The sequence below is a fragment of the Hippopotamus amphibius genome, chromosome 3, assembly GCF_030028045.1.
Source record: "Hippopotamus amphibius kiboko isolate mHipAmp2 chromosome 3, mHipAmp2.hap2, whole genome shotgun sequence".
NCBI lineage: Eukaryota > Metazoa > Chordata > Mammalia > Artiodactyla > Hippopotamidae > Hippopotamus > Hippopotamus amphibius.
The window spans coordinates 188127139-188153817 of NC_080188.1; the positions used below are offsets into that span (position 1 = coordinate 188127139).

General features: G+C 32.2%; 1 protein-coding gene across 2 annotated transcripts in view; it reads right to left on the reverse strand.

The window, feature by feature from the left end:
• BRINP3 (BMP/retinoic acid inducible neural specific 3) overlaps positions 1-26679 on the reverse strand; it is a 431062-nt gene that overhangs the window by 133583 nt on the left and 270800 nt on the right. For both annotated transcript variants that reach the window (XM_057729558.1, XM_057729559.1), the window contains one exon: positions 4407-4512. In XM_057729558.1, the coding sequence (XP_057585541.1) occupies positions 4407-4512 (106 nt within the window). The remainder of the gene's footprint in view (positions 1-4406; positions 4513-26679) is intronic.

Genomic DNA, 26679 nt, shown 5'->3' on the forward strand with positions numbered 1-26679 from the left:
TCTCTGGGGAAAGAAATCATCATCAAGAATTTTAAATTATTTGAACAAATTTTCATGTACAGCATCAGAATTCAATAAAAATAATGAGCATATAAATAAGAAAGAAATAGGGTTTATCAAATATGAACTATAAATTAATTTGTCACCTGATCAAAAATTAAATGACAAAATAGACAATTTTGAGAGACAACTGGAAATTATAAATCATTACCCTTTGCAATTTCCATTGCAAATGGAAATTCTGCAAACAAAATATATAAATTGGAGTTAGGAAGTAATTGATGGATTTAACAGCAGACTAGACACAGCTGAAGAGATAAATAGCAAACTGGAATATGTCACAAAACATATTGGACACAGAATAATAAAATGTCAAAAGGATATAAAGTACAGAAGAGAGTAGAAAAGATATATAAGGTCATGACTGAAAGGTCTAAAAATATACTTAATTGGAATCCCGGGATGAAAGAAGAAAAAGAAAGAAACAATATTTGGTGTATAAATATGTAAGAAATTTAAGAAATTGTTGAGAGATGAAGAAAATTGTAATTTGTATCACACAAACACAAGTTCTAGCAAGACAAACAACTAAGTTAAAATGACCAGCTGACCAGTGTTTTCAGTGCTGCATTGCTCAGGCACTACCTAAAAGAGTGTGAAAAACTAAGGACTCTCTTGAATGTGATAAAGTTGCCATCTAAAATTTTATCCCACATTAACTAGACCAAAATTAGGTAATCTGTTGCACTGTAAATATTTATATTTTAAAATAAAAATGTTATATCACATATCTGTATGTACAAATGGACTCTAATCCTGGCAATGTGGCATCTAATATAGTCTTTTAAAAACAATAAATGAGAAAACAGTATATGTGTGTATTCCCTCCTGGGAGTCACCACTTCATTCCATTATCCCTACATATTTTTGTACTAATACACTGTGTTTTTATTAGTAAACATCTTTCCTTAATCACAGTCATAAGTCTCTGCTATAAAAATAAATAATTGGAAATGTAAGTATATTTTCCTGAAAATTATAAATATATAAAAATTCATAACATAAATTATATAATATATAGTTTTCTAAAAATGAGAAGCTCTAAGTAATCACTTTTGATTGAATTATTATTTATAATTACTGGTAATATACAATTCAGGAGACAAATGTATTACATGTATTTATAAATAGCTTTTAAAAACAAATGTCTGTTTCTTGAAAACTCATGATTTAATGAATTGATAGAGCTTTGTTAGTTTATTTTTTGCTAGAAATATAAATTAATATAAATTATTTCAATATAAATTATTTGCCTTTTAGTTTTATATGTGTAAAGCTCTCAGAAAGTTTGTTCCAACATATTAATAAACAATAGCAAACAAAATAGTTTTTTAAGCAGTATCATCAGAATTTTATTTTAAGGAAAAAATAATTGCATAGTGCCCCATCTTTAAGAACTACATTAACTCTTCTATTTGATAATAACATAGTCCTGTGCCCATTTTGTTGAAATAAAACATTAGGAACTAAGTGATCTGGAAAAGTATTTGTTACCTAGTCATACGGATCAGTCACTCTCTGGGAATTTTACCAAAATGTTACTACCAAGATTTAATAACTTTTAATTACTGCTGTTATCCTTTTACTCAAATGTCCCTTGTTTGATATGTTAAATTCATAAGAGGTTGAAAAAATTGGAATATCATTAATTTCAATATATATTTGCTCATACTTCCTATGAATTATTTTTGTCATCAATAATTTGGAGTTGTAGATATGGATCTTTCTATTAAAAAAAAAAAAAAGTCTGTTCCATAATCTAACTGGCAAAGCCAGACAGATAAGCAGGTAAATCTAGCTTACTTGCTGCCAGAAAACATTTGATTTCATTTGTTTTCAGTCAAAGTCAATGTGTAAATGTGTAATGCATCTCTCTGACACCTCATTTATAAATGTCAATTCTAATATGGATAGTTTAGTCATGGAATTCATTCTGAATTTGTTGCCTAATGCTGTACCATCAATAATTCTTATTAATGATTTCTTCACTCTGATAAAATTCTACTTCGGGAGCAATTCTTTTTCTTCTACAAGAGTAGAGGTGCAGAAGAAGAAGGTCAATACTGAAAAACTCTTATAATTCTAGACTCCTCTCAATAATAGAGCTGAATTCAGAAGATCTCCAGAAGGGCCAAACAGATTCTAATGTTTCACCTCATGAGAGAAAAACTAACTCTCTCTCTCTCTGTCTCTCTCTCTCTCTCTCTCTCTCTCTATATATATATATATATAGGGTTGGCCAAAAAGTTCATTTGTTTATTGAATACGTTGTTCAATAAAGTTCTTCCTGAAAATGAAAAATGTGTCTTTTATTTTTATGTGAAACCGAACAAAATTTTTGGCCAACCCTGTATGTATATATGCACACACAATATGTCATCTCTTTATATCCATCCATCCATAAAACCAATCAACTAACTATATAACTAACTGACTATGATGGACACAAAGCCCTCTGGTGTAAAAGATTCTTCAGAGACACCAGTTTTTCCAATTGCCACACAGAGTAACCCAGAGTTTTTTATACTCTTGAAAGAAATGTATTATGGTAACATTATTACAGAATTGGTGAATGCTTTGCATTCTTTTTCAAAGTGGAGAAGAGCTACCATTAAAGGTGAGATTGAAAAGGTGAAGCAACATGACACTTATACTATAAGTACAGATGAAATTTAAGAAAGAGTACAAGGGATATTGAGGGTCTCAATATTGATTTCCTAATATTCTCTTTGGAAGGGTCTTTGTTCACTAGGGTACAAATATAGTTGCAATAGACAACTGAAAATATAGGCCTAGCAAATAAAAAAAAAGGTGAAAGAGATGCAGGTTTCTGCCTTACACATATTGAAGAAAGTAGAAATAATAGTTATATAAGGGGAGAGTATTGATTCATTTATTCCTTGGGTTAATATCTCTTCAAAGAAGATGCAAGGCTGAAGTTTTGTGTTTATAATATGCTATGCTTAAAACTGAACACAGTGATTTGCAAAGAATAAAAATAAATTGTGTTAATAAATAAAATTTAATAATAAATCAATTGAAATAAATATATTTAATATAAACATTTGTCTTTTTCTATTAAAGTTAGTACTCTGATGGAGTACATACATTAAAAAAGGAGTGAGTAGTAGAGAATTACAGGTAATATTGATCAATTGGGTTTCTATTTAAATTAGAGAAAATATTTCAATAACTTCAAAATCGATAATGATAAATTGGAGAGCATTTGAAGTTTTAAAATGTTAAGTGCTTTCTTTGTGATTTTTATACATTTAAAATAAATGAAATCCATTTATTATTTAGGGTAAATTTGAGTAAACTGATGCTGTTACATTTTTTAGATTGAAAAGTTGAGGAAAAATAGCATAATTTCTGAAACTTTTAAGCATTTTTATGTAAAACTGAATAATGTAAAAACAGCTCTAACCTGAGCAATTAGAAAAGGTAGACTAGAATTAACAACTCAAAATTACCCCTTTGATCAGTCAACTTAATTTAGATGATATGTCATCACAAAGATATTTATGAGCTTATTCAACTAGTGTGTGTTTACACATGTGGATTCATAACCTTTCCCAGCCTGTATGAATGAGTGATATACACATCCTTAACCATCTAGATGATAATATATATTTGCTAAAATTATTATTTTAAAAACTCCCCTATTGAATTATCTCACAAAATATAGTAATTGAAAGATGATAAATTATTACCATTATCACATAATCTATCTTTATAAAGGAAATAATGCAAGTGTAAATATTTTTTAATATATTATTAACTATATTTCTGTTTGTCAGAAGAGAGATGCAGTCTTAACTATCATATTAGGTTATGTTTAAAATGTCAAAGGTTCACGTTACAGTACACATAAATATGGTTACAATTTTTGTCAGAATCTATAAGGAAAAAGTCAAAGCTCAAGGAGACCTATGGAAAAACTGCTACTTATTGAGACAATGATTACTGTATGGAAGAAAAATATCATCACGATACATTTTCAATTGTTATCGGTTTCTTAATTTAAGAAGTAAAGTGAATTTTGACATTCTCTTCATCTGGTCTAGAATGTTTATATCAGTTAAAAAGTAGGAGCTTTGCCTTTTATGAGAATTTTAAAAGCCTAGTACTGCACATACAGGAAAGAAAGAAAGAAAGAAAGAGAGAGAGAGAGAGAGAGAAAGAAAGAAAGAAAGAAAGAAAGAAAGAAAGAAAGAAAGAAAGAAAGAAAGAAAGGAAGAAAGAAAGAAAGAAAGAAAGAAAAAGAAAAAGGAAGAAAATAGAAATCACAATTGGATAACTCTCATCCAGGCTCATAGAGGATTAACGAAATTTTACCTACATACCTTGTAACTGAATCTTATTCTCAGGACTTTGAACCAGAACAGAACTGACAGAATCTAGGTTGTCATAGTTACTGCAGCCAAGAGGACCCGTCCGTGTTTCTGTTACCTGAAAAACAAAACATCAACTTTATTATATATACCGTATTCTTTCCATTCACTGTAGTTGCCACACACTGATATTATACATCTGACAGTAAACATCACTAAAAGGTCTAGGATCTGATACACACCAACAATACATCTAAGCACAGAGGAGACAAATGACACCCTTTATCTTCAATTCCATTTCCTTCCCTTTGGCCAGGCATCAATCTTCAGAGAAAATAATGGAAGCCCTCTTTGGTCAACAACATCATTCATATAAAGTCACCGATTTTATCCAAGATATGACAGAACACGCTCTTAGGTAAAGAGCAAGTGTTGACTCATGAGAATTGTTTTTTGTTTGTTCATCTTTCCTCAGTAAATCAAAACCATCTGCCAGGGTACTGCCTAAAGACCAATTTTATTATTTTAGTCTTCTACTTAAAAATTTACAATTTTCCCCTCTTTCATGGTGGTATCAATGTCTAAACTCTTCTGCTTGGCTTCCAATTGCCCCACTTCTCCCAGCAGTCACAGGATATTGCTGTCCAGCTGGACTTTGTTAATTCTATGCCTTTGCTTATACAACATCCTTCACCCCATCTCACATTTCTCCCTTTGGACCAACTGATTTTCTCTGTCCTCAAGATCAACCTCATGTTCAAACACCCACACAAAGTCGTCCCTAATAATTCCCACTTGTCTTACTACACCATTTCTATAAAGTTATGGTTTGCAGAGCCCAACCTTAGCACTTAATTATGGAATCACATATTGTAGAATTTTTTTTCCCCCACGGGTGTCTTGGATGGATAGTATCAGGAGATGAGGAGGCATTTAATCAATTATGTCAGACTGGAAACTTATCCTGATATTTCTTTTAAAAAACCAAACATTTTAAAGCAGAGGAGTACTGTAATCATTTTTGTGTTTTAAAAAGATATTCACGACAACCAGAGTGGTTTGCAAGACATCATTAAGCTCACGTCATTTCACAGTTCGCAGCCCCACAACAGTTTTCCATCTCGTTCAGGGTAAAAGCCAGAGCCCTTTTCCTAGGACTCTAAAAAGATGCCTGATTTTCCAGCTCCCTGTTACTCTCTGAATTCATCTCTCCTCCTCTTTTCCTCATTTACTCTACACCAGACACACTGGCTTCTTTGCTGCTCCCCAAACATGCTAGTTATTTGCCTGCCTCATGGTTTTGACTTCTTGTTCCTGTACCTGGAATGCTCTTTCTCAAAATATTTCTAAGCTCACTCCTTCACTTTCTTCAAGTTTTTGTTCAAATGCCTCTTTCTCTGGACTACTTCAACTAACCTATTTTAAATGAATATACCATCCCACATTCCTCTCTTCCAGCCATTATTGCCTTTGCTCCTTACCTTTTTGTTCTGTCTTTTCCACAGTGGTTTTCAGCTTCTAACATGCTGTGTAATTTCCTTATTTATCATGATTATTGTCGACATCTCCCATTAGAATGCAAGCTCCACAAGTGCAGCGAATATTGCCTATTTGTTTATTGAAGTATTCACAGAACACATTATGATGTTCTGGTATAAGCCCATGGGTATTAACATTATGACAAAGAGAAGAAGACAGTGCAAGGGGAAAGCCAAACCAAGAAAGATGTTAAGGCCATTATTCAGATGATGAAGACCTGAATGGAGTAGTGGCAATATGATTTATCCAAAGAAGATGCATTTTGAAAAGCAATTAGAACTGGCAAGATTATGAAACACTGAAAATGTACATGATGGAAGGAGGGAAATGCAACAGAAGTCTCCTGTATAAGTGATAACATTAAGATATAGGGAAAAGAAGCTCCACTATGAAGAGCATGTCAGGAAGCCTGGCTATGATCATTTTGACTCTGAGTCGATTAATACTCTTAGTTGGAAACATCCAGTAGAAGAAGTGATGATGTAGATATATTTTTTTAGAACTTATTTTGAAGATGGGATTACTATTTTAGTAGTCAAAAACTTATAGGTGGTAATCAAAGATAGGGCAAAGGGCAATTTAGCTCAGATGCACAGAGGGAATGTATAATTGTATAATGGCAACTTAATCATATTTTCTAAACAAGTCCTTTAGAATAACCGAGATTGGCTATGAGCACACAGTAACAATTGGGAGTGTGTTTACTATTTCTCTAACACCACACCGACTTGCATACTCCTCTACCACTGCTCTCCAGTGGTGACACTGAATATCCCTTATTTTGTTCAGGAAAATAATTCTGATGTTGATATGTGTCACATACATGCATGTGCATGTATATGTGCATATAATTAATATTAAAGATAAATAATTAATAACGAATGAGTAAAAGAAAGATTAAAGATATCAAAGGAAATATTTAGGATTTAAGATAAATTAAATCTTCCTCTTGTCCTATCTAGCTTCACTATTTTCCCCGAACACACAAAAATGATACATACCCCATTAACGTAAATTCCAATGTTTGTCATTTTTAAGGATGTTTTCTAAATAAAAGTGGCTAAAGCACATACTCATTAACATAAGAGATCTTAGAAATTGGTATGCAATCTTCTGAACACCTAACCATTGAAAGAGGATGAATGGTATTATTTTATCTCATTACAGACAGTCCCTTATATTCAGTTATTGTGTTCTTGAGAATAAATACAGGAGATTTAAATAATAGTCTTATAAATTTAGAGAAGGTTTGAATACCTCTCTCTACCTCTATATGTATAGATCATTTTATTGGCTCACCTTTCACAGTATACAATAATAAAAATAGAGCATATCCTACTGATAATTTTACTTTGTTCTTTATTATTCACAACTGACTTCACTCATCCTTGTCTGACAATATAAAAATTCACAAACTCTAGTGCATTCAATGATGAAAATCTATTTCTCCAATTGTATTATATTTTAAAAACCATACATGTCAGCACTAACAAATGTGTCCATACTTATTTTATTTGTTCAATACTAATGAAAAGAATGAAAGTGAAAAGAAAGTAATAAAAGCTAACTTATGGTACAAACATTTCTATAGAGATGTTAACACTATCAAAAATGAATTATGTAGTTGTGCCACAAAGAGCCTGAACTTCTGTTCATCAGCTGACAGATGAGCATCTGATTTAGGGTCTCCATATGTAATGTAACAAAGGAAGAGTTATTCAATAGCTATACATAAAAATGATTAAGCCTGACAATAACCCACTACTGATAGCATTCAGTGTTTTGAGAAATGACATATAGAATGAGAAAAATATTTTTTTTCATTTATCTTCTGGTGAGAATATGTTGAAACAGGGAACATTGTTTTTAGGATACAAAAATGATGTTCTTTCTGAGGTGTTACACTGATTTGTGGCTTTATCTGAATATTATGAGGAAAATTGATGTTCTCAAGGGGCTGGGAAGCTGAAAAGGGGTGCAGAGTGTACAGAAATGGAAGATATGGCCTGGCCAGCTGTGGAATGTAAAATCTAAAATTTTCAAAATGTATTTAGTGAAAATTTGTCTTCAAAATATAGCAAATGTGCTCTTCTTTAATTGACAACTTATGTGAATTGTGTTTAAATGCATTGTTAAAAATCAGAGAGCATATTAAAAATATAGTAAATGGAAAAAATTCTGGTGTTTTCATTTCAACTTTTCCTATATTGTTTCTATTTTGTTTCATTAAACTGCTGCCTATTATTCTCACAGTTGGAGAATTTTACAGAGAGTAAAAGAAAATAAATAACCTTCCTAATTCAAAGAGATGCCTTGGAAGTAATTATGTAAACAATAATATAAATTCAAGCTTATTTAGGTGACAATAAAGTGGTAGAGATAATTCAGTTGGAAATAAAGTCTTTATTTTTGATCAAATTTCCTTCATCTTAGATATTTGTAAGGAGATATCATGCCACAGCAATGCACTGGAATTATAAAATTAACTCAACAAGAGTTAGTTGAAGAAAAACTATCTCAAGCAAAAAAAGAAAGAAAAAGATTAAAACAGTGAAAATAACTGGGACAAAAAAATAGAGTAAAGAAACAAAAGTGTATCACACTCCTAAATGAAAATAGTACTGTTAAAGAGCCTGCGGTCTTAAAATGAACACATTATATATTTAAAACATTTCCAGTCAAAATCATAAAATGAAGTTACATAATTTGAAGAAAAGAGACTCAAATGAGAATGCTCAGATCACCCTCGTAACTCCACCAATTACTAGAAAGGAACTGATCTAAGCTTCTGTCTAGAGAAATGGGTAAAATTTTCTTACAGCATAAAGAGGTTGTGAAGAAAAATGAGATAATCCATGATATATGCTTATCGTGGGTCTGGACCACAGTAATGATTTCACAGTAAATGTAAAATGTGTGTAAATGTTTACTATTAAACAGCAAAGGCATAATCATGACCCTATGGTAAACTTATTGGAATCATCAATACCCCACCTCTCAATTAAGGCTGTAAAATCCTAATATTTTTTCTGACATCAGTGCTGCATGTTAACATTTTTCTTCACAGACAGAGAAAGAGTGCCTGCGTAGACAGAGGAAGGGTGATCACCCTAAATCAAACTCACCCTTAAATGAAGCTAAGCACAAATTTTGTACATCACATCAATATGCAAATAAAGTATAATATAGAAAGAATAATCCTCAGTAAGACTAAACCAGAAATATTGGTATAGAAAAACAATAGGCAGTTCAATGGCATAAAACAGAAAAGAAAAACAACAGAAAAGAACAACAGCAGCTACACGGAAAATAGAAAAAGTTTCCTTATCTCTAGCATAGAAGACAATCAAGGTGTCTCTCAAAAAAAGCATGGTTGTATGAGAAAAACTTTATCCACACTGAATGAAAAAAAGTGAAAGAAAATGTATATGCACCTTGTAAAATTATACATACACGTATATTACAAATAGTTCTATGAACCTGCCAGTGCTCTAGGCTTTTTTCAAAATGAAACAAAGTGTTAGTTCACCATTTTGACTGAACTAATTGTTGTTTATCAGAAACTCAGTAAAATGCACGATCGTATGAATAGTGTACCTCTTACTGCAAATCTGTAAATGCACGTTTTTTAAAGTTTGTACTGTTCCTAGAAACTTTATCTAAAATCAAGAAGGGGAAATATTTTTACCTCTTAAACTCCAAAAAAGGATTGTGTCTATTCTCTATTGCAATGACTTGTCATCTGTAAACTATTTATTGATCAAATGATAAGAATAAATAGGGAATAGCAGGATTCTTGTTTGTTCCCACCTGTCACTTTTAATGGCAGAATTAATAAATGTTCAGGTTGGAATTTCAAGCAATGAAATAAATTGAAAAGCCCGGAGCAAAAACTGCTTTCCCCCTGTTGCATATTTGCCCTCATCTTTTCACCAGACTTGAAAATGGTTGAGTTTAGGAGCAATTGCTGTTCAGGACCATCTTTTATTCATAGCACCAAATTTTCACATGCTTTACATTTTTACAGCCCTTTTCTCCATAAAAAATATTGCATTTAGTTTGTTTCAAAGTTATATTACAGTATATTGAAACAGTTTTTGAATAATTTCATATCACCATTGATTATATGAAATTATTAAACAACAGAATATTGATAAGTACCATGTGGCTTATTTACAAAGAGTTATGCCCAAAGAAAGCCTAGTGTCTTCCTTCTGGATTCAATGATCTCTTCCAGAAATCTACCTATCTATTAGCTACATAATACAAAAAAAGTGCCAATATTTAAGAGGGGATCTTGCCAACCCATATTATAGTAACAGAAATGCATCTACATTGGGGGCTGGTGTGGAAGGAGCAGTGAAATTGGTTATTGGTACCTACATCCAGATGATCTGCAGTACCAGATACTGCCTACATTGTTTCTTGTGGGCCACATTTTTCCATATTTCCCTCAGAAATGCCCTACCATATAGTGCACTTCAAAGCCCCTTCTTCCAGAAATAATCTTTCCAATCTTTAATCACCTAACACATTTAAATTTTTTGTGTTAAGAATAAGACTAAACTAGAGGGACATCAACCATATTTGTCTCATATTGCATTTTTGATGTCTTAAGTTTTCTCATTTAAAATAAGAACTGATATTTTTTCCAAACAAAAATAAAGATCTATTATTGTATAGATTTTTCCTCAAAAGTTATTTTAACATCTCTTTCTCTACTAAGAATACCAATTAACATAACTGCAATCCAATAAATGACTCATATCCAGAATATATGAAGAAATCTATAGGACTTCTGGTTTCCAGTTCTGCATGTAAGATACTTGAAAGTCACCACTCCCTCCTAACAATAAGTAAAACCCTAACAACAAGGAAAACAGACTGAAAAGTCAACAACTCTTCTTAGGTCCATCAGAGAAGGGAGCATACTGCTGCCCTCAAGACTGGAAAGACAGGGAATACAAGGAGTCACAGCTTCTCAGAGCAGAAATGCAGTGCTATGGTAAGAAAACATGAACTTCTGTTGACAAATTGCTGTAGAATAGATGTGTGGAAAAGTCTGGGAGCTAAAAACTCCAGAGAGACCCAGTCATAAAAAGGGTCCCCACCATATTTTGAGATTTATTTCTAGGAGTTCAACCAGGTTCTTATAGTAGATATTATAGGAAAATCCCTTCTTGCTTTCCACAGTGGGAGGGAAAGGAACCATTTTGAAATACTCTGGAGCACTCTGCTCTCCTCTAGCCTCAGGGGAAACTAGTTAACCAGAGACTAACATTCTGTGGGATTATCTGATCCTAACTCACCTAGGGGAAGGGGAATACCTAATTCCAGCCCACTCTAGCCATCCTATCCTTCTCCAGGTGTGAGTGAGGAAAAAACTGAGAAACTCTCATGAAGTTTACAGTCTGAAGGCAGAGACTTCATAAAAGACAGACCAAACTATAGGACCATAGAATGCTTCCGCTTCCCCACATCTCATCATCAAATTACTAAAGGCCTGTTTATAGCAGTTCCTTTTACCAAGTACATCACGTCCAGCTGTCAAGAAAAAATTACAAGGTATACCAGAAAGTAAGAAACACAGTCTGAAGAGACAGAGCAGACACCAGGACGAGACATGAGAAAGATGCTGGAATTATCAGATCAAGAACTTAAAACCACTATGATTAATATGCTAAAGGCTCTAATATATAAAGTAGACAGCTTAAAAAACAGACGGACAACATAAGCAGAGAGATGCAAATCTTAAGAAAGAATGGAGAAGAAATGCCAGAGATAAAAAAGCACTGTAACAGAAAAGAAGAATGCCTCTAATGGGTTCATCAGTAGACAGGTCTGAGGAAAGACTTTCTGAGCTAGAGGATATATCAATAGCATCCTCAAAAATCAAAAGCAAAGACAACAAAGACTGATTAAAAAAAAACAGAATAGAATATCCAAGGATTGAGGGACAACCATAAAAGGTGTGACATCAACACAGTGAGAACACCACAAGGAGAAGAAAGAGAACAAGGAAAAGAAAAAATATTTCAAGCAAGAATGACTGAAAATTTCCCCCAAATTAATGCTCAAGATCAAACTACAGATCCAGGAAGCTCAGAAAACACCAAACAGAAAAAATACCTAAAAACGATACTAGGCATATAATTTTTAAATTACAGAAAATCAAAAATAAAGAAAAAATCCTGAAAGAAGCCAGAGGAATAAAATACATTACCTATACCTATAGAGGAACAAATATATGAATTACATCTGGCTTCTCCTCTGAAACAAAACAAACAAGTAGACATTGAAATATTTACAGTGAAATATTTATAGCATTGAGAGAAAAAAGCACCAATCTAGAATTCTGTATCCTACAAATTTAACCTTGACAAATGAAGGAGAAGTAGATTTTCACAGACAAAAATTAAGGAAATTTGTTGTCAGTAGACTTGCCTTGCAAGAAATGTTAAAAGAAGTTATTTATGAAGAAGAAAAAATATTATAGGTCAGAAACTCAGATCTATATAAAGTAAGGAAGAACATCAAAGAAGGAATAAGTGAAGACAAAATAAAGTTTTTATTTTTCTTATTCTTAATTGACCTAACAGATAATAGTTCATTCAAAATAATAATGCAAAAAATGTATAAATTATGCATACTTATATATTTATATATTTTATGTGTGTATATATATCTTATTGTGTATTTCATATATATACACACACACACATATATGTGTATATATAAGTGAAATGATTGACAAGAATGATAGAATAATACAAGGGATGGGAGGGAAAATTAAGCTTATTTTATTATAAGGTACTCACACTACCCACGAAGTTGTATAGTGCTATTTGAAAGTGGATTTGAAATAGCTATAAATGTATATTGCACACTCCAAGATGATGACTAGAAAATGTAAAAAAAAAATTAAAAAAAGAGAGAGAGAATTATAACCAATGCATTTTGGAAAGAGAGAAAATGGAATAATATAAAATGCTCAATTAAAACCACAGAAGACAGACAGAGATGAAGACGAAAATAGGAACAAAGAACAAGGGCAACAAATAGAAAACAATGAATATGGTAGATATTAACCCAACTATATCAATAATCACTTTGAACACCAATACACCAACTAAAAGACAGAAATTGTCAGAATGGGGCAAAAACAAGGCTCAACTATATACTGTCCACAAGGAACCCACTTTAAATGTAAATAGACATATAGATTAAAAGCAAATAAATGGAGAAAAATATACCATGCTAACACTCATCAAAAGAAAGTAAGAGTATAATTATATAACTATCTTAATTTCAGACAGAGCAGACTTTGAAGCTAGTAAAGTTACAAGCAATAAAGAAGGGCATCACACAATGATAAAAAGGCCAACTCTCCAAGAAGATATAATAATACTTAATATGTATGTGCCTAACATTAGTGCATCAAGCTATGTGAGGCAAAAATTAATAGAGTTGTAAAAAGAAATGGATGAATCCAATAGCTTAGCTGGAGATTTCAGCATCCTTTTATTAGAAATGGACAGGTCCAACAGGCAGAAATCTACAAACCAATAGTAAGACAGCAAGAGCAATACTTAAAAAAAAACACTTGATGAAACAGATGACATTAGCATCTAACAATCATGAAAATCTGCAATTTTCTTAGGGAATTTAAAAGAATATTGAGGTAGCATTCCCAAATGGCTTAAAATGGTATAAAGATAGAAAATGCCAAGTGTTGATAAGAATGTGGAAGTGGAATTCTCACACACTGCAGCTGGAAGTGTAAATTGGCACAACCACTTCCACTTTAGAAAGTTCTTTGAAACTATCTATATAAGCAAGTTGTAGGCACATCTTATGAGTCCGACCTACAGCCAACAAAGATAGGAACATGTGTGTAACCAAAAGACACATACAAAATAGGTTCATAGCAACACCATCTCAATAAACCCTAACAGAAAAAAAAAAATCAAAATGTGAATCAACAATTCAATGTATAAGCAAATTAAAGATTTGAATATTGTACCACAATAAGAATAAAGTCAATGGCACAGAATAACTTCAATGAATCTCGCAAATATAATATTAAGTGAAATAAGCCACACAGTGTGCTTCCACTAATATGAAGTTCAAAGTCAGACAAAAATAATTTATGATGTTACAAGACAGGACGGTGGTTACACTTTCTGAATAGAAGTTATAGTAGAGAGTATAGTAGAGCGACTCCTTGAATTCTGGTAATGCTCTATTTTTTATATAGACAAAAATTTATATAGATGATGGTGGCTCAAATGTGTTTCAATCTCAATACAATGATTGTGTACTTTTCTGTATATATATTATATATCAGTAAAACATTTACCAAAAGAAGTTGGTTAATATTATTCTCTTCATGAATTACATCAGGGCAGGGACCATGTCATCATAGATAGATATATGGATATCTATCTATCTATCTATCTATCTATCTATCCATTTATATATCTATCTCTCATCTATCCATCCATCAGACATCTATCTATACTATAATATGGGCTTCGATCTTTGCACGTGTATTCTTTCAAATTGATTATTATTATAATGTGATTTTGCAAAAAGAAAGGGCTAAAATTTGACACTGAATGATTATGAAAAACAAATGACATTTTTAGATGATTAACATAATAGCTTACTTAATCTGCTTTTAATCATTTTAAAATATCATATTTTGTCTTTTTTTCAAGGCCACAATTATGCCTATTATATAATTGGAGATATGTACATGATAAATCAATCATCCACTAGGCACTTAACTTGTCGATTAATCACTCTTATTTTTATTTTGTAGGTACTCATGAGTCCAAAAAATATACTTTTCTCTGATAAAAAAAAATTAGGCTTTTCCAAATAATCTCATCTATAGGTAACAATAAAAGTTATGATTATATAAGCAAGCTATTAAAATATTCAATTTTTCCTGATAGTAATTAATTTTTAGGTTTACTTTGGTTAAAAGTTTTGAAATGTTTTGCAAGTAATTCATTGTTTGATATTAAAAAGACAAGAGTTTACTGAATTTCCATAATTAATATTCAAAACAGAAGCCCTAATGATGACAATGGTATCAGAAAAAGACCCCATGGGTCTACTTGGAAATACTTTTGAAAACAATGAGGTTTTAAACAAAATTAAAAGCACTTTTTCCCAAGAGTAGAACATTATTCGAGAGAGTAAGCATACTAAGAATTAGGAGGTTAAAACCCTCAAGATATTTTAATATCTTACTCCATTTTCTTTACGTTTCAATATGGCAATTGTAAAATTACTTACAATCATCTGCTTACATTATCTTTTTTTCTACTTATTTAACAGTAAACTCCCTATTTGTAATTAAACACAGAATCTGACACATGGTAGAAATTCAATAATTATGAACCAAATTGGTGGATAAATATTTTACTTTTAGTTAGAAATCTTTACTTAAGAATACTTTAACATTTTTGAGAACCTCCTGAAGAAAATGGAGTAGTGTCAGCATATATAAATTTTAGAGCTATTGGAAGTCTTAGAAATCATCTAGCCTTACTATTTCATTACACAAATGAGGCATCTGGAACCTAGGGAAGTTTTACCAGCTCCCTATCACATAAATGAAATGAGAGCCGCGACTGGGTCTTGAACCTCCTCACTTATAAATCATATACCTATTTCAAATATCATACTGGCTTTCCAAGCTCTAGATTTAAGTTTTTGAAACTTTTCTTGTCTTAATCAATCTAATTCATTCTGTCTTTCTCTCTCTCTTTCACTCTCTCTAGCAATAAGGTTACAACAAAGCACAATTTAATTGGTCTAGATTGAAGTACAAGTCAGTTAGAATGGTGTAGTATCTTGGGCCATTCTCATAAATAATAAATATTTCTATGAATGTGTGGTTAATATAACTTTGACGGAAGGCCAAATGAGTTAGCTTTTACTCTAAGTGTTAATTTATTAATGCTTTGAAATATAACTTCCCACATATTTTTAAATTACTCTACCCCAGACTTCTAAAAAGTAAAATACAAGTGTTGATTAGTTCCTACTATGTCATAAAACAGTAGGCTTGTTTCTGTTCCTATACATATAGGAGCTTTTACCATTACATATGGTTAAATCTATCAAACTAAGAAAAAGTTTTAGAACATGTTTATACTAAAAAAAGTATAATTTTGTATATATAGCTATATAAATATATATAGTATGTTACAATTATGTGATAATTATATCATGATATAATACTTAAACATTAATTTTATGTATGTAAATATATAAAATCTATATATGATAATATATATACTATAGTTAAGTATATATAACTACATCATGATATTGATATTATATATGATAATTAATTATAAATTGTATATAATTAGAAATTAAACACATATATAACATCTATTTCTTTCAAATGTGAATATTGAGTTAAAAGACATTTTACCATTTTTTTCTTCCCCCAGTCATTAATCTTTATTTCAAAATTTTACTTAGCACTTAATATCAAACGTCAGTTCAATGTAGTTCTATTTCTTTATCCTGCTGCAATATTTCTGGGGCTTAATATTTAATAAAACATGAATTTTCAAACACATTGTTAATTATAAGAAGCATATAAAATATTTATATTGGAATGGATATATTTCAGTAGCAAAGACTTCCTTAATTTTAAAAATTATTTTATTACTTTTAGTAGTTTTGTGGGAAAAGTGCAAGTTTACATGTAAAATCTTGTATATTCTCAAGTGAAAAATACGAGTATATCAATGCTAAATTTTCTTGTATCTCCACACAATAATACACATGACAGTGCATTATTCACAATTAATATCATGATTTAAAATATATTTGACACTGTCAATGTTTCTTGAACCTGCTCCAACAATTTAATGGAAGTTTAAAATAGTGCATGAGATATAATCAATGCTCAGATGACTCATATCTTTATATGAAAAGCACAAACATGAATCAAACATAAATTCAATGTAATGGAGCATATACCATTGTTGAATTATTTATCTATACAAATGACTTTATATTGAAAACTATTTCCCCTAATTCAATTCCCCATATTTTCAATAGATAACACATTTTCAGCTATCAGAATCATAGCTTTGTAGGACTGTGTTTTTTTTGATATTTTTAAAAATTGAAGTACAGTTGAAGAATTGTATTCTTAAAAGCTATCTTGAGTTTCTTCTATGAGAAGAACAGTGATACTTTAAGAGTGAGGATAAAAAGTATAATTATAAACAATATTAAGTCATGTATATCCATAAAACATATACAATAAACAATATAAGTATAAATTGTAAAATATAAGGAATGAAAAATAATGTAGATAAGATATAATATGTGAAATAAACTATTAAGTTTTGAGGAGAGTAATACAAAACACATGGCACATGTTTAATTTAGGGACAAAACAGAATATGGATTCTTGGAGAGCAATTGCTTCAGTGCAATTTTCACTTGCATTTACTACCATGATTCTAGGCGTGGCTACAATGATTGACCTATTTTTTCACACCCTACAAATTATCCTCTATCAAAATAATACACATGTACATGACCCACAAACACCCACATGTAAACCTGTTGAGAAAGACTGTATGCCCTTTGAGCACACATTAAAATACAAAATTGCACAGGAAGCTAGAAAAGAGTTTTCTCAGGTTCTTAAAGTGTCTATTCACTGTGATATGAAATAAGGTGAACTGGACACAATGTAGTCGGAACAAGTCCAAATAACAACAGGACTCCTTTATACTTAAACCATGGTTACCATGGAATTTAAATGTGTTGTGCTTGATTGTTCTTGGAGAGGCCAAATCTATAAGTTCACTCCTACAGAAGTTATTTTGATTTATTTTTTAAATAACACAAAGCTTAAGATCACAACAATTTCAAGAAAACTCTATAGCAAAAAAAAAAAAAAGCTTTCATTAGATCTCCAACTACGTGTATATATATACATATAAAACTGACATTTTTTTAAAAAGCTACATTTGTGATAGCTATAACTGACAATATTGCATAAATGGTAACATTGTACCTCATTATATGAAGTCTAAAGGGATATTGTTATTACACTATAGTTGATTAAGAGTTTTCTGATGTATTCAATATTAATGTGAAAAAAATAAAGCCTCACTGCCACAGGGCAGTTACAAACAACAAACACAGATTGCAACCCGGTTCAGGGCTGTGGCATGCCGTCTGCATTCTGGCAAGAGTTATTAGGCCACCACTGCACATGTTACTGCTATTGTGGCCCGAATGCCACTTCCCTCAGACCTGAGAAATTACAGTTTAGGGAACTCATGAGCCAGAGTTTCTTTTCTGTTGCTTCACATAAAAAATAGATGTAATCTAAAATAGCATTTGCTACATTTGTTTGAGAAAAGAAAGGAAACAGAAGAGGTAAAACATTAAGAATGATTTTATTTTCTTTATTGTTTATTCTATGACTTGCAATCTCATTGCCTTTTAGTTATTAAACCTACTTAACATTATCATGAATTTTAAAACACAACGGCAATTTCAGAATACGAGTACTATTTTTTTTTTTGGAGTTTGTGTAACTCAGCATTTAAAACTAATAGTGTTTTGTAATCATTTTTGACAATGATGTTGTCAGCTAGTCTATGTAAGTGAAAATTCTAGGAGTTATATGAAAAGCTACACTGAATATAACAACATCATTGAAGAAATGGGATTAGGACAGTCCTCAGCCCCTATTGCCATTCCCTTGGAGACAGTAATCTCTAATTGCAAAAGAACATCCATGGGCTGTTTCTTCTGTTTCTTTTTCTTATTCATTTCCCAAATAATTTCTATACCTCCAAGCCATTACTCTATCTTGATGTGTTTTCTCTCTACTTTGATGGAGTAAGCAAAGAAGAGCTTAGACTGAATATGTCAAAGATGTTATAGACTCTAACCTACACCTGAGCAAATACCACTAAGTTCACAAACAAAAATCTGCTGCCAGGATGAGTGAGCAATGAGTAATACTAGACAGAGACACTTACTTCTTTAATCCTTGTTATATAATTTATTTTATCAGTATATTTCTAAATCTATCCAATCTGCCCAATTGGTACTCACCTGGAGTCTCAGTCAAACAGTTAACTGTGAGCTGATGCTTCAGATGATATAAGCACTTACCAATTGAATTACCTACTTTGCTTCCTTTTGACAGAATAACTAAAAATATGCAGATGCAAATGTCAAGTGCTAGAGGAAAAGCAGCCATCACCATATTAGAAGGCGATGGCAGTTGAATCAAGGATGCTGCCGGTCCATCATGGCAGGTAGGGCACAGAAAGCACACCCCGGGACAATCTGTCACTGTCAAAATGCCAACTGCAAAATGCCCTGCCGTACTAGGATACTGAAGCAGCGCACCTGGTTAGAATAGGCTTATTTTGTGCCACAAATTTAATAAAACTGTTTTATTTTTATTATTTTTAATTTTCTTCTTTAATTTAGGAGTCAGCAGAGTGTATCATAACATTTGCCACAGCTCCCACTATTTTATTTCAAAAAAATACTTTCACTAAAATTTTTCGACTCCTCTGAAATTCCACATTTATTATGACTGTTCTGAATTACTTATTAAAACATTTCTTATTGCTTCTGATTAGAAATGGAAAACTTTTTATTACAGTCTTTTGAAGTTTCAGCAGTATTGAATATTTCTGAATTCCTTAAGCATATCAAAAGCTTCTGACTTCAGCTATCTTATTATAAGAGGACAACTAATGCCTGTGCACAGACTGGCTAAACTTTCATACCGAGACTGTCATATTCTTCCATTTGTCACCCAATTAAACAAGCGCCCAGAGAACTGATAAGTGCACCACACTAAAACTCAACAGGCTTGGGCATAATTAGAGACAAAAGTGGATTTCTTGTTTCAGCTGGCCATTACAGAAACAGATCTGCTGTCATGTCTTCCTTTCTTTTTTTTCAAAAAATAAATTGGCCTTGCTCACACACCAAAAAGTTAGGGCAGATTCAAATCCTTTAGCAACTGATTATCACTAAAAGTCAACACTAAGATGACTTCAAATGAATTGAAAAATGTGTAAGAAAAAGCAGAATCTTACAGTCCACATACATAACCTAGGCATTATTCAAACTCTAAGAGCCAGAATTATTCAAACTCTAAGAGCCAGAAAAAAGCAATAAATTGGCCAAATATGTCAGCAATATTGGACACATATTCTTCAGTGCTGCTCTCCCAATTTTTTTTAGTTGAAACATAGACTGAGGATTATAACAGATAGTTCTTTTTCATAAAAAAATTAATGGAAGCATAACAAAAGTGGCAAGGACAAAAAGTTTCATTTCCTGGAATAAATTTAGGAGTAAAATAATAAAAATCCAATATGCACTCTCACTGCAATCTTTATTTTCCTCTTCTATTACTTTTCCCCAAATCCCATCTTTGTTATGTTATTTCTTCCTGACTATTTCCTTCAGAAACCAGGGTGCCAAAAGGACTTCTGGGACCTCCATGCCACCTCTGGGACATCATGGAGACTTGCCAGCAATAGCAATTTCAATGCACCCCAGAAACCACATACGCTAGAGTCCCCTGTGGTTATAAAGCCCCATGAATCTCTGGAGGTGCTCTTTAGACATACAACCAGGTGATTTTCAGCCACCCTAAACACTAAAACCACTATGTTCATCAGGTAATATCCTAAAGGAGAAAATGATTCTTCAGTGGGTATACAACTTTGATTTTGTAATCTATGAATGATTACAAAGAAAACACCTGTTGATTCATATCTCATTCATTTAACATCGTTAGGAAAAGTTTTTTTATAAGAAGTGATTCATTCTAAGCAACTCAACCTTGGCTCACAATTTTTTTGTAAAAAAGCTTTTGTTTTAATTATTCTCTATGGAAGATTTTCAAAATTATAAAATAATCTGCCTTTTAAAACAAATTATAATTTCATCTCTCCTTGACTCAGTTGGAAAATATGTTACTTGCTAACATATTGAGTGTATGAGTATCTGCCCGTGCATTATATGATGCCTGATGAAAATGTCTGAGCTGTTATTTCACCTGTATTATATTGAGGTGTTATTTTAGCTGTTTAGGTTGGTTGCCTGCTCCCCCTACTTTACTATAAATTTAATTTCACTTATTGATACAACTATTGTGTCTTCCACTAGCAGCCCTTTTCATTTCCTGAAAGTCTATTACTCACCTATTATAGTGAGGAAGTCAGATAAGCAAGCTGGGTAGACTTGTTCCTGAATAATTTCTACATGAAACTAGGGCAGATGGTCCCATATTTAAAAGATATGGACTTTAGGAATGGAAATTGTGAAATCTCTTTTGACAGGAGTATTCTCTACTTGCCTTTAAGTTTTCTGACATAATATAGTTTAGACTATTGAAAATGACGCTCAAATTTTTAAAAGTGACATATTTCAAATTGCAAATATCAGTATTATGCTTAATCCTATTGCTATGCTAAATTTTCAAGCACAGACGATGAAGCAGTTAGGTTACCAGAAACAGAAAATAAAACCAAAACTACAAATAAGAAATTAATTTCTGTTTCCAGGTTTGTCACCTGTTAGTTGTGTAGCTACAAGTAAGGAGTTGCTGAGATTCCACAACAGCCTCCCCATAGACAAAGAAAATTACTTTACCAGAATTTTCTTGGGAAAAAATAAATTTATATATATATATATATATATATAATATTATATATTATTCATATTATATATAGTATATAGAATGAACTAGTTAATTTCTATACAAATCCAGGTTTTTGTTATCGAAAAAAGAACTAAAGACTCCAAAGTGTACTACTCATATTAGTCAAGTTTCTGCTAAGAAGGTAGTAAGGTTCCTTGACATCAGAAATTGTGTATTTGTCCATGTTGATAGGTCTGATAGATGAACTGCATGTAAGAATTCCACTTGACATACATGAGTACTCAGTATACAAGATTTTCTAAGAAAGATATCCCAAAGATAGATAGATAGATAGAGAAAGAGATCTCAAGAGAGATCTATATCTGTATATTATATATATATTCAGAGATTGCACAAATATATATATATGTAGATCAAGTTAATTGACAGAATTTTTAAAGAAAATTATATATTTTGAATTTAAAATCATTAAACAATAAAAAGATGAGTTATATAGAAATATCTGAGTCATTTCTTATGGTACATTTTAAGAACTAATGTCAACATGAGGATGCTAAAGTTATTCTACAGTTTACCTGTCTTTAATAGTGTAGAACTAGAGTGATTTGTTTCTGGTCCTGTGTATTATACAAAATGATAATCCATCAAGTCATGTTATACCTCATCAATATTTCTAAATTTTGCAATCTCAATAAAGAAACCTGGGTTCTAGTGTTAATCTAGTTCTTCCTTTTCCTAGAAGAAATCATCCAAAATTAATTGGCCTTAGCTATCTCACATATAAAAGGAGTTAATTTAAGAAAATGATCTCTAAAGCCCTTTGATTAACTCTTAACCTTATTTCAAATGGTGGTGGATGGTAGGAGGGAAAAAGGATACCCCTTTGATTTTCTTTTTTTCTTTTTTTTTTTAATATAGTCTTTTTTTTGCCTCCCACTGACCTCCTCTACACAATATTAACTGAAATATAATTATATGTATACATTTTTGAGAGATTAACACATATATATTAATATCTTTATATTAAATATGTTTCCGTTAGTTCAACCACCCTTCAAAGAGTTACTTCACGTAGTTAATACTGTCATTTGTACCTTGTGCCCAATGAGACTAAAACATGGAGGGTTTTAATCCATCCAATTCAGCAAATGCTAACAAGGCAAAAGCCTAGTTTAGTGTCCCTTCTTTGAATGGTTTCTTATTTCACTCCTGTTTCAGAATTCCTTTCATGTCAACCTATGGATTCATAGAAAAACAGGTTTTTTAACCAAAATATTTTATACATATTTCTTAGTTATTTTCAGTGGAAGACCTGCGTTACCTCTTGCTACATGAGAAGAAGGCTTTGACATTCTTTATCACATTACATTAATTTATTCTCTTTTTAATAGTCTGTGTTGATTTGTTTGACTGTTTGCTGGTTTGTTTTATTGGCAAAATCCAATCCATTCACATTTGCCTTCTGTTGATAGTCAGTCTTGATTTGTATCCTTTTTTACGTTAGGGTTGTTTTTTATTTTCTTTATTTGATTCTTCTTTTTCTCTCATTTACTGATTTAATCACATTGTTATTTATTTTTTCTCTTATAATATAGGTTATCCTGTTGTACCTCTGTCTTCCTCTAATATTTAGCTTCCCTTTGTCAATACCAATAATCAAAATTATTCTCTGCTATAATATGAAAATTATATTTGACAAAACACTATTACGAAGTGTCCCCTATCCATTAAAATATCTTTTGAATATTTTCTGTTGTCACCATCTATTCTTCACCTTTTCCTGACTGAATAATACCTTTTTGAATCTTATTTTCTTCCACTTTCCAATCAAAAACAAGATTTGTGTGCGTTTTCCCCCTAAGTTTTTATAGTTCTGTACTTGCATAAGAATTTCTTTTGCATTATGTGACTTATGTTTAAAAAAATCTTGATTTAGAACTTATATTTTATATTTTCAAAATTTACATTTAGATTTAGATTGAACTCTATGACTACACACACACACACACACACACACACACATACACACACAAATGCTGTGTGGCTGAACCACACTGACTCCCCTTTGCGCCTCTGTCTTAGACATGCTTGTCCCACCCCTTTCCTTCCTACATGAGTGAGCTTTAGCCTAACTCACAAGGAACGCACCCAAGCCAGATAAGTTTCCAATCAATTTTACCCTTGTCTGCACCTGTTATAAAAACTGGAAGAATGCTTTTTCTGAGGTAGATGGTTAATGGTCATGAGACCCCCAGTGGGGTTGGTGCAGACATGCTTCTCCCTTGGTGGTCAGATTCTGGTTTTAGCTTTGGGCCCTTTCAAGCCCCTGAACTCCTTTGGGCAGCACGGGGTGCAGCTGAGAACACCTCTGGATCAACATCTGCCCAATCCTGCCTGCACGTATGTTACCCATAATAAGCTTCATACTGTACATTGTAAAGTTGCCTGCTTCATGTTTCAGTCTCAAAGTTCCTTCTCAGTTCAGAGAATATTATTAAATATCTTTGGCTTCCAATGCATACACACATTTATATATTTTGAGATTCATCACTTACTACTACTTCAAATTCTCATCTTTCCTATCCTGAGATCTCTGGTTTTAATATTTATTATTTGGTTGGAATCCATTTTAAAAATATAACCTTCAGATTGAGTACCTGAATGATATGTTTGCTCAGTTTTTGCATACTCATGAAATTTTTCCTTTATCATTACAAATGAATCCTATTTCATAGTTATTTTATATTATTTGAGTTATTATACATTATCTGAGTTGAGGTTGTTTTACCTCTGTAGATTATAGACTTTATTTCTCTTTTTTTGTGCATGTGCTTTTTTTCTCTTTTGTGAAATTTCTATACTTTCAAATGATATATCTCCAGGGTATATTATCTATATTTCATCTTAATTTCAGTTTTTTTGTAGTTTTCTTTGTATTCATTTTTTAGGTTTATTCATTTTTTATTTGTAACAGTTCTCCACTAATCGACATACTTAATCTCAACAACAAGGTATTTTGGGTTATATTTTCCAAGTTTTCAAGAATTTTCCCTATCATCTATATTTATTTAGAGGTTTAGAGTGATTGTATTCTATGCTTTCTTTTCCTGATCTGCTCCACTTAAATAGGTTGATATTTTTTCTTTATCTACTCACTGGGACTCCAGTTCAACTGCTAGAATATTAGGATACTTCACTGGCAGTAACTCCGAGTAGTGAAGACTGTGCCATGTAGTTGTGGCCTCGAATAGAACAGCAGTAGCCTATTCATAGTTCTCTGCTCTGCTATTAAGATTCAGTTTCTTCACCCTGAGGAGCTTTCCATGCCTTAGGTAGGAACACTTGCCCATTTATTCAAGTACTTTTCAGCTCCTAAGGGCCCGGGAAACAAAGCTAAACTCATATGGTGCCAGGCATCTCTGAGTGCTAAATTTTCCCTGGTAACAATGAAATTCTAATCATCAAAATTAAGACTTTCAGAAGTTGCTTCTCAGGTTTGCAGCAATCTCCGACGGAAGAAACTGCTTCAAATAGTTCTCATGCTTGCACTGTCCAGGGCCCATTTTCCTTTGAGCATCTAAATCTATTTGGCTCAGGAGAGATGGATGGGTGGCAATGGGAGCTGGGAATGGGAGAAAGTCAATCCTCCCTTTTACTTACCATCTTTCCAGATGCCCCTCTTATCTTTCAAACCAATAAGCTCTCAGTGATTGATCTAATTCACTCTTATCTCTTCATTTATTATCTATCAATGTATACTGGTGATTCTCAAATATTTGCTCCTTATTGGATTCTTTCTTGAACTTCAGAACCCATAATTGCAATTATCTTCTAGATGTTGCTATTTTGATTTTCACTAATACCTCATAAATTTTGTGTCACCAACTTATTGTCTCTGTATCTATAAAACCTGTTCTCTGTCATGCCCTATAATGTTAATGGAAGCACCATATCCAACAAATCTCTGAGGCTTAAATCTACTTTTTATTTTTTCTAGCTTCTTCCCCTATATGCATAACACTGGTTAGTATGCAATAATGTAAATTCTATTTTCCCAATCCCACGTTTCTCTATTGCTACTGCATTAGTTAAGCCTTTTATCCCCTCTTCCATTATTTACTGCAATAACATCCTAATTTATTTATATGCCATTAGACTTTTCTAATCTAATAAACTCTCCATCATGTTTCTGAGTTACAATGTTGATAAATTTCTCATATAACAACAACAAAATTATTGACCTGTTAAAAAATTGCTACAGACCCCCAACTGGCCTCTTGCTTCCTTCACATATTTTTGTAACTACCTGGAAGCAGTTCCACACTCAGTTAGCTGGTGCTAAAACTGCTTTATTTGTACTTATTCTCACTGCTACAACTGCTTGGTTAGGCTAACATTGAGCTCAAGCTGACTGGCTGTGCAGGAGCCAGTCTGCTCTGCAAGTGTTCATTCTAGGTCCTAGGCTAAAGAGACTGATTTTCTAGAGAAAATCTCTTTCATGACAGTGTTGGAGGCATAAGAACAGAAATTTAACCACAAAAATACATTCCCGCATGTGTGTCCACCAATGTCCACCAATGTCCACCAACATTCTATTGATCAAAATCACATGACCAAGGACAACATTAAAGGGACGGAAAAAAATGTTACCCAGACATCATCAGAGAAATTACAAACTCATTTGGCAAAGGGTGTCCTAAAGTCATAGGTAAATAATTGGGAAAAGCTAAAGGCATGGGTAAGCAACTGGGGGAAAAAAAAACAACCCCATTTATGTTGTTATAACTTTGGTAAACACTGCTCTTCACAAATCAGTAACAGACTCCTTCAGACACGCTGAAATTCTCCGCAGTTCTTTAGCATGCCACACTCACATTTTACAGCTTTTGTCTTCTGTCTGGATTTAACTTTCCATGATACCGCCCTCCTATTTATCCTTCAAGACCTGGATCAGATATTCCTGAGCATTCTTATCAATTCTCTCAGACAAGAATCAATGAGTGTTCTTGTAGTAACTTTACTTCTGCCGTATTGCCTTTCTCT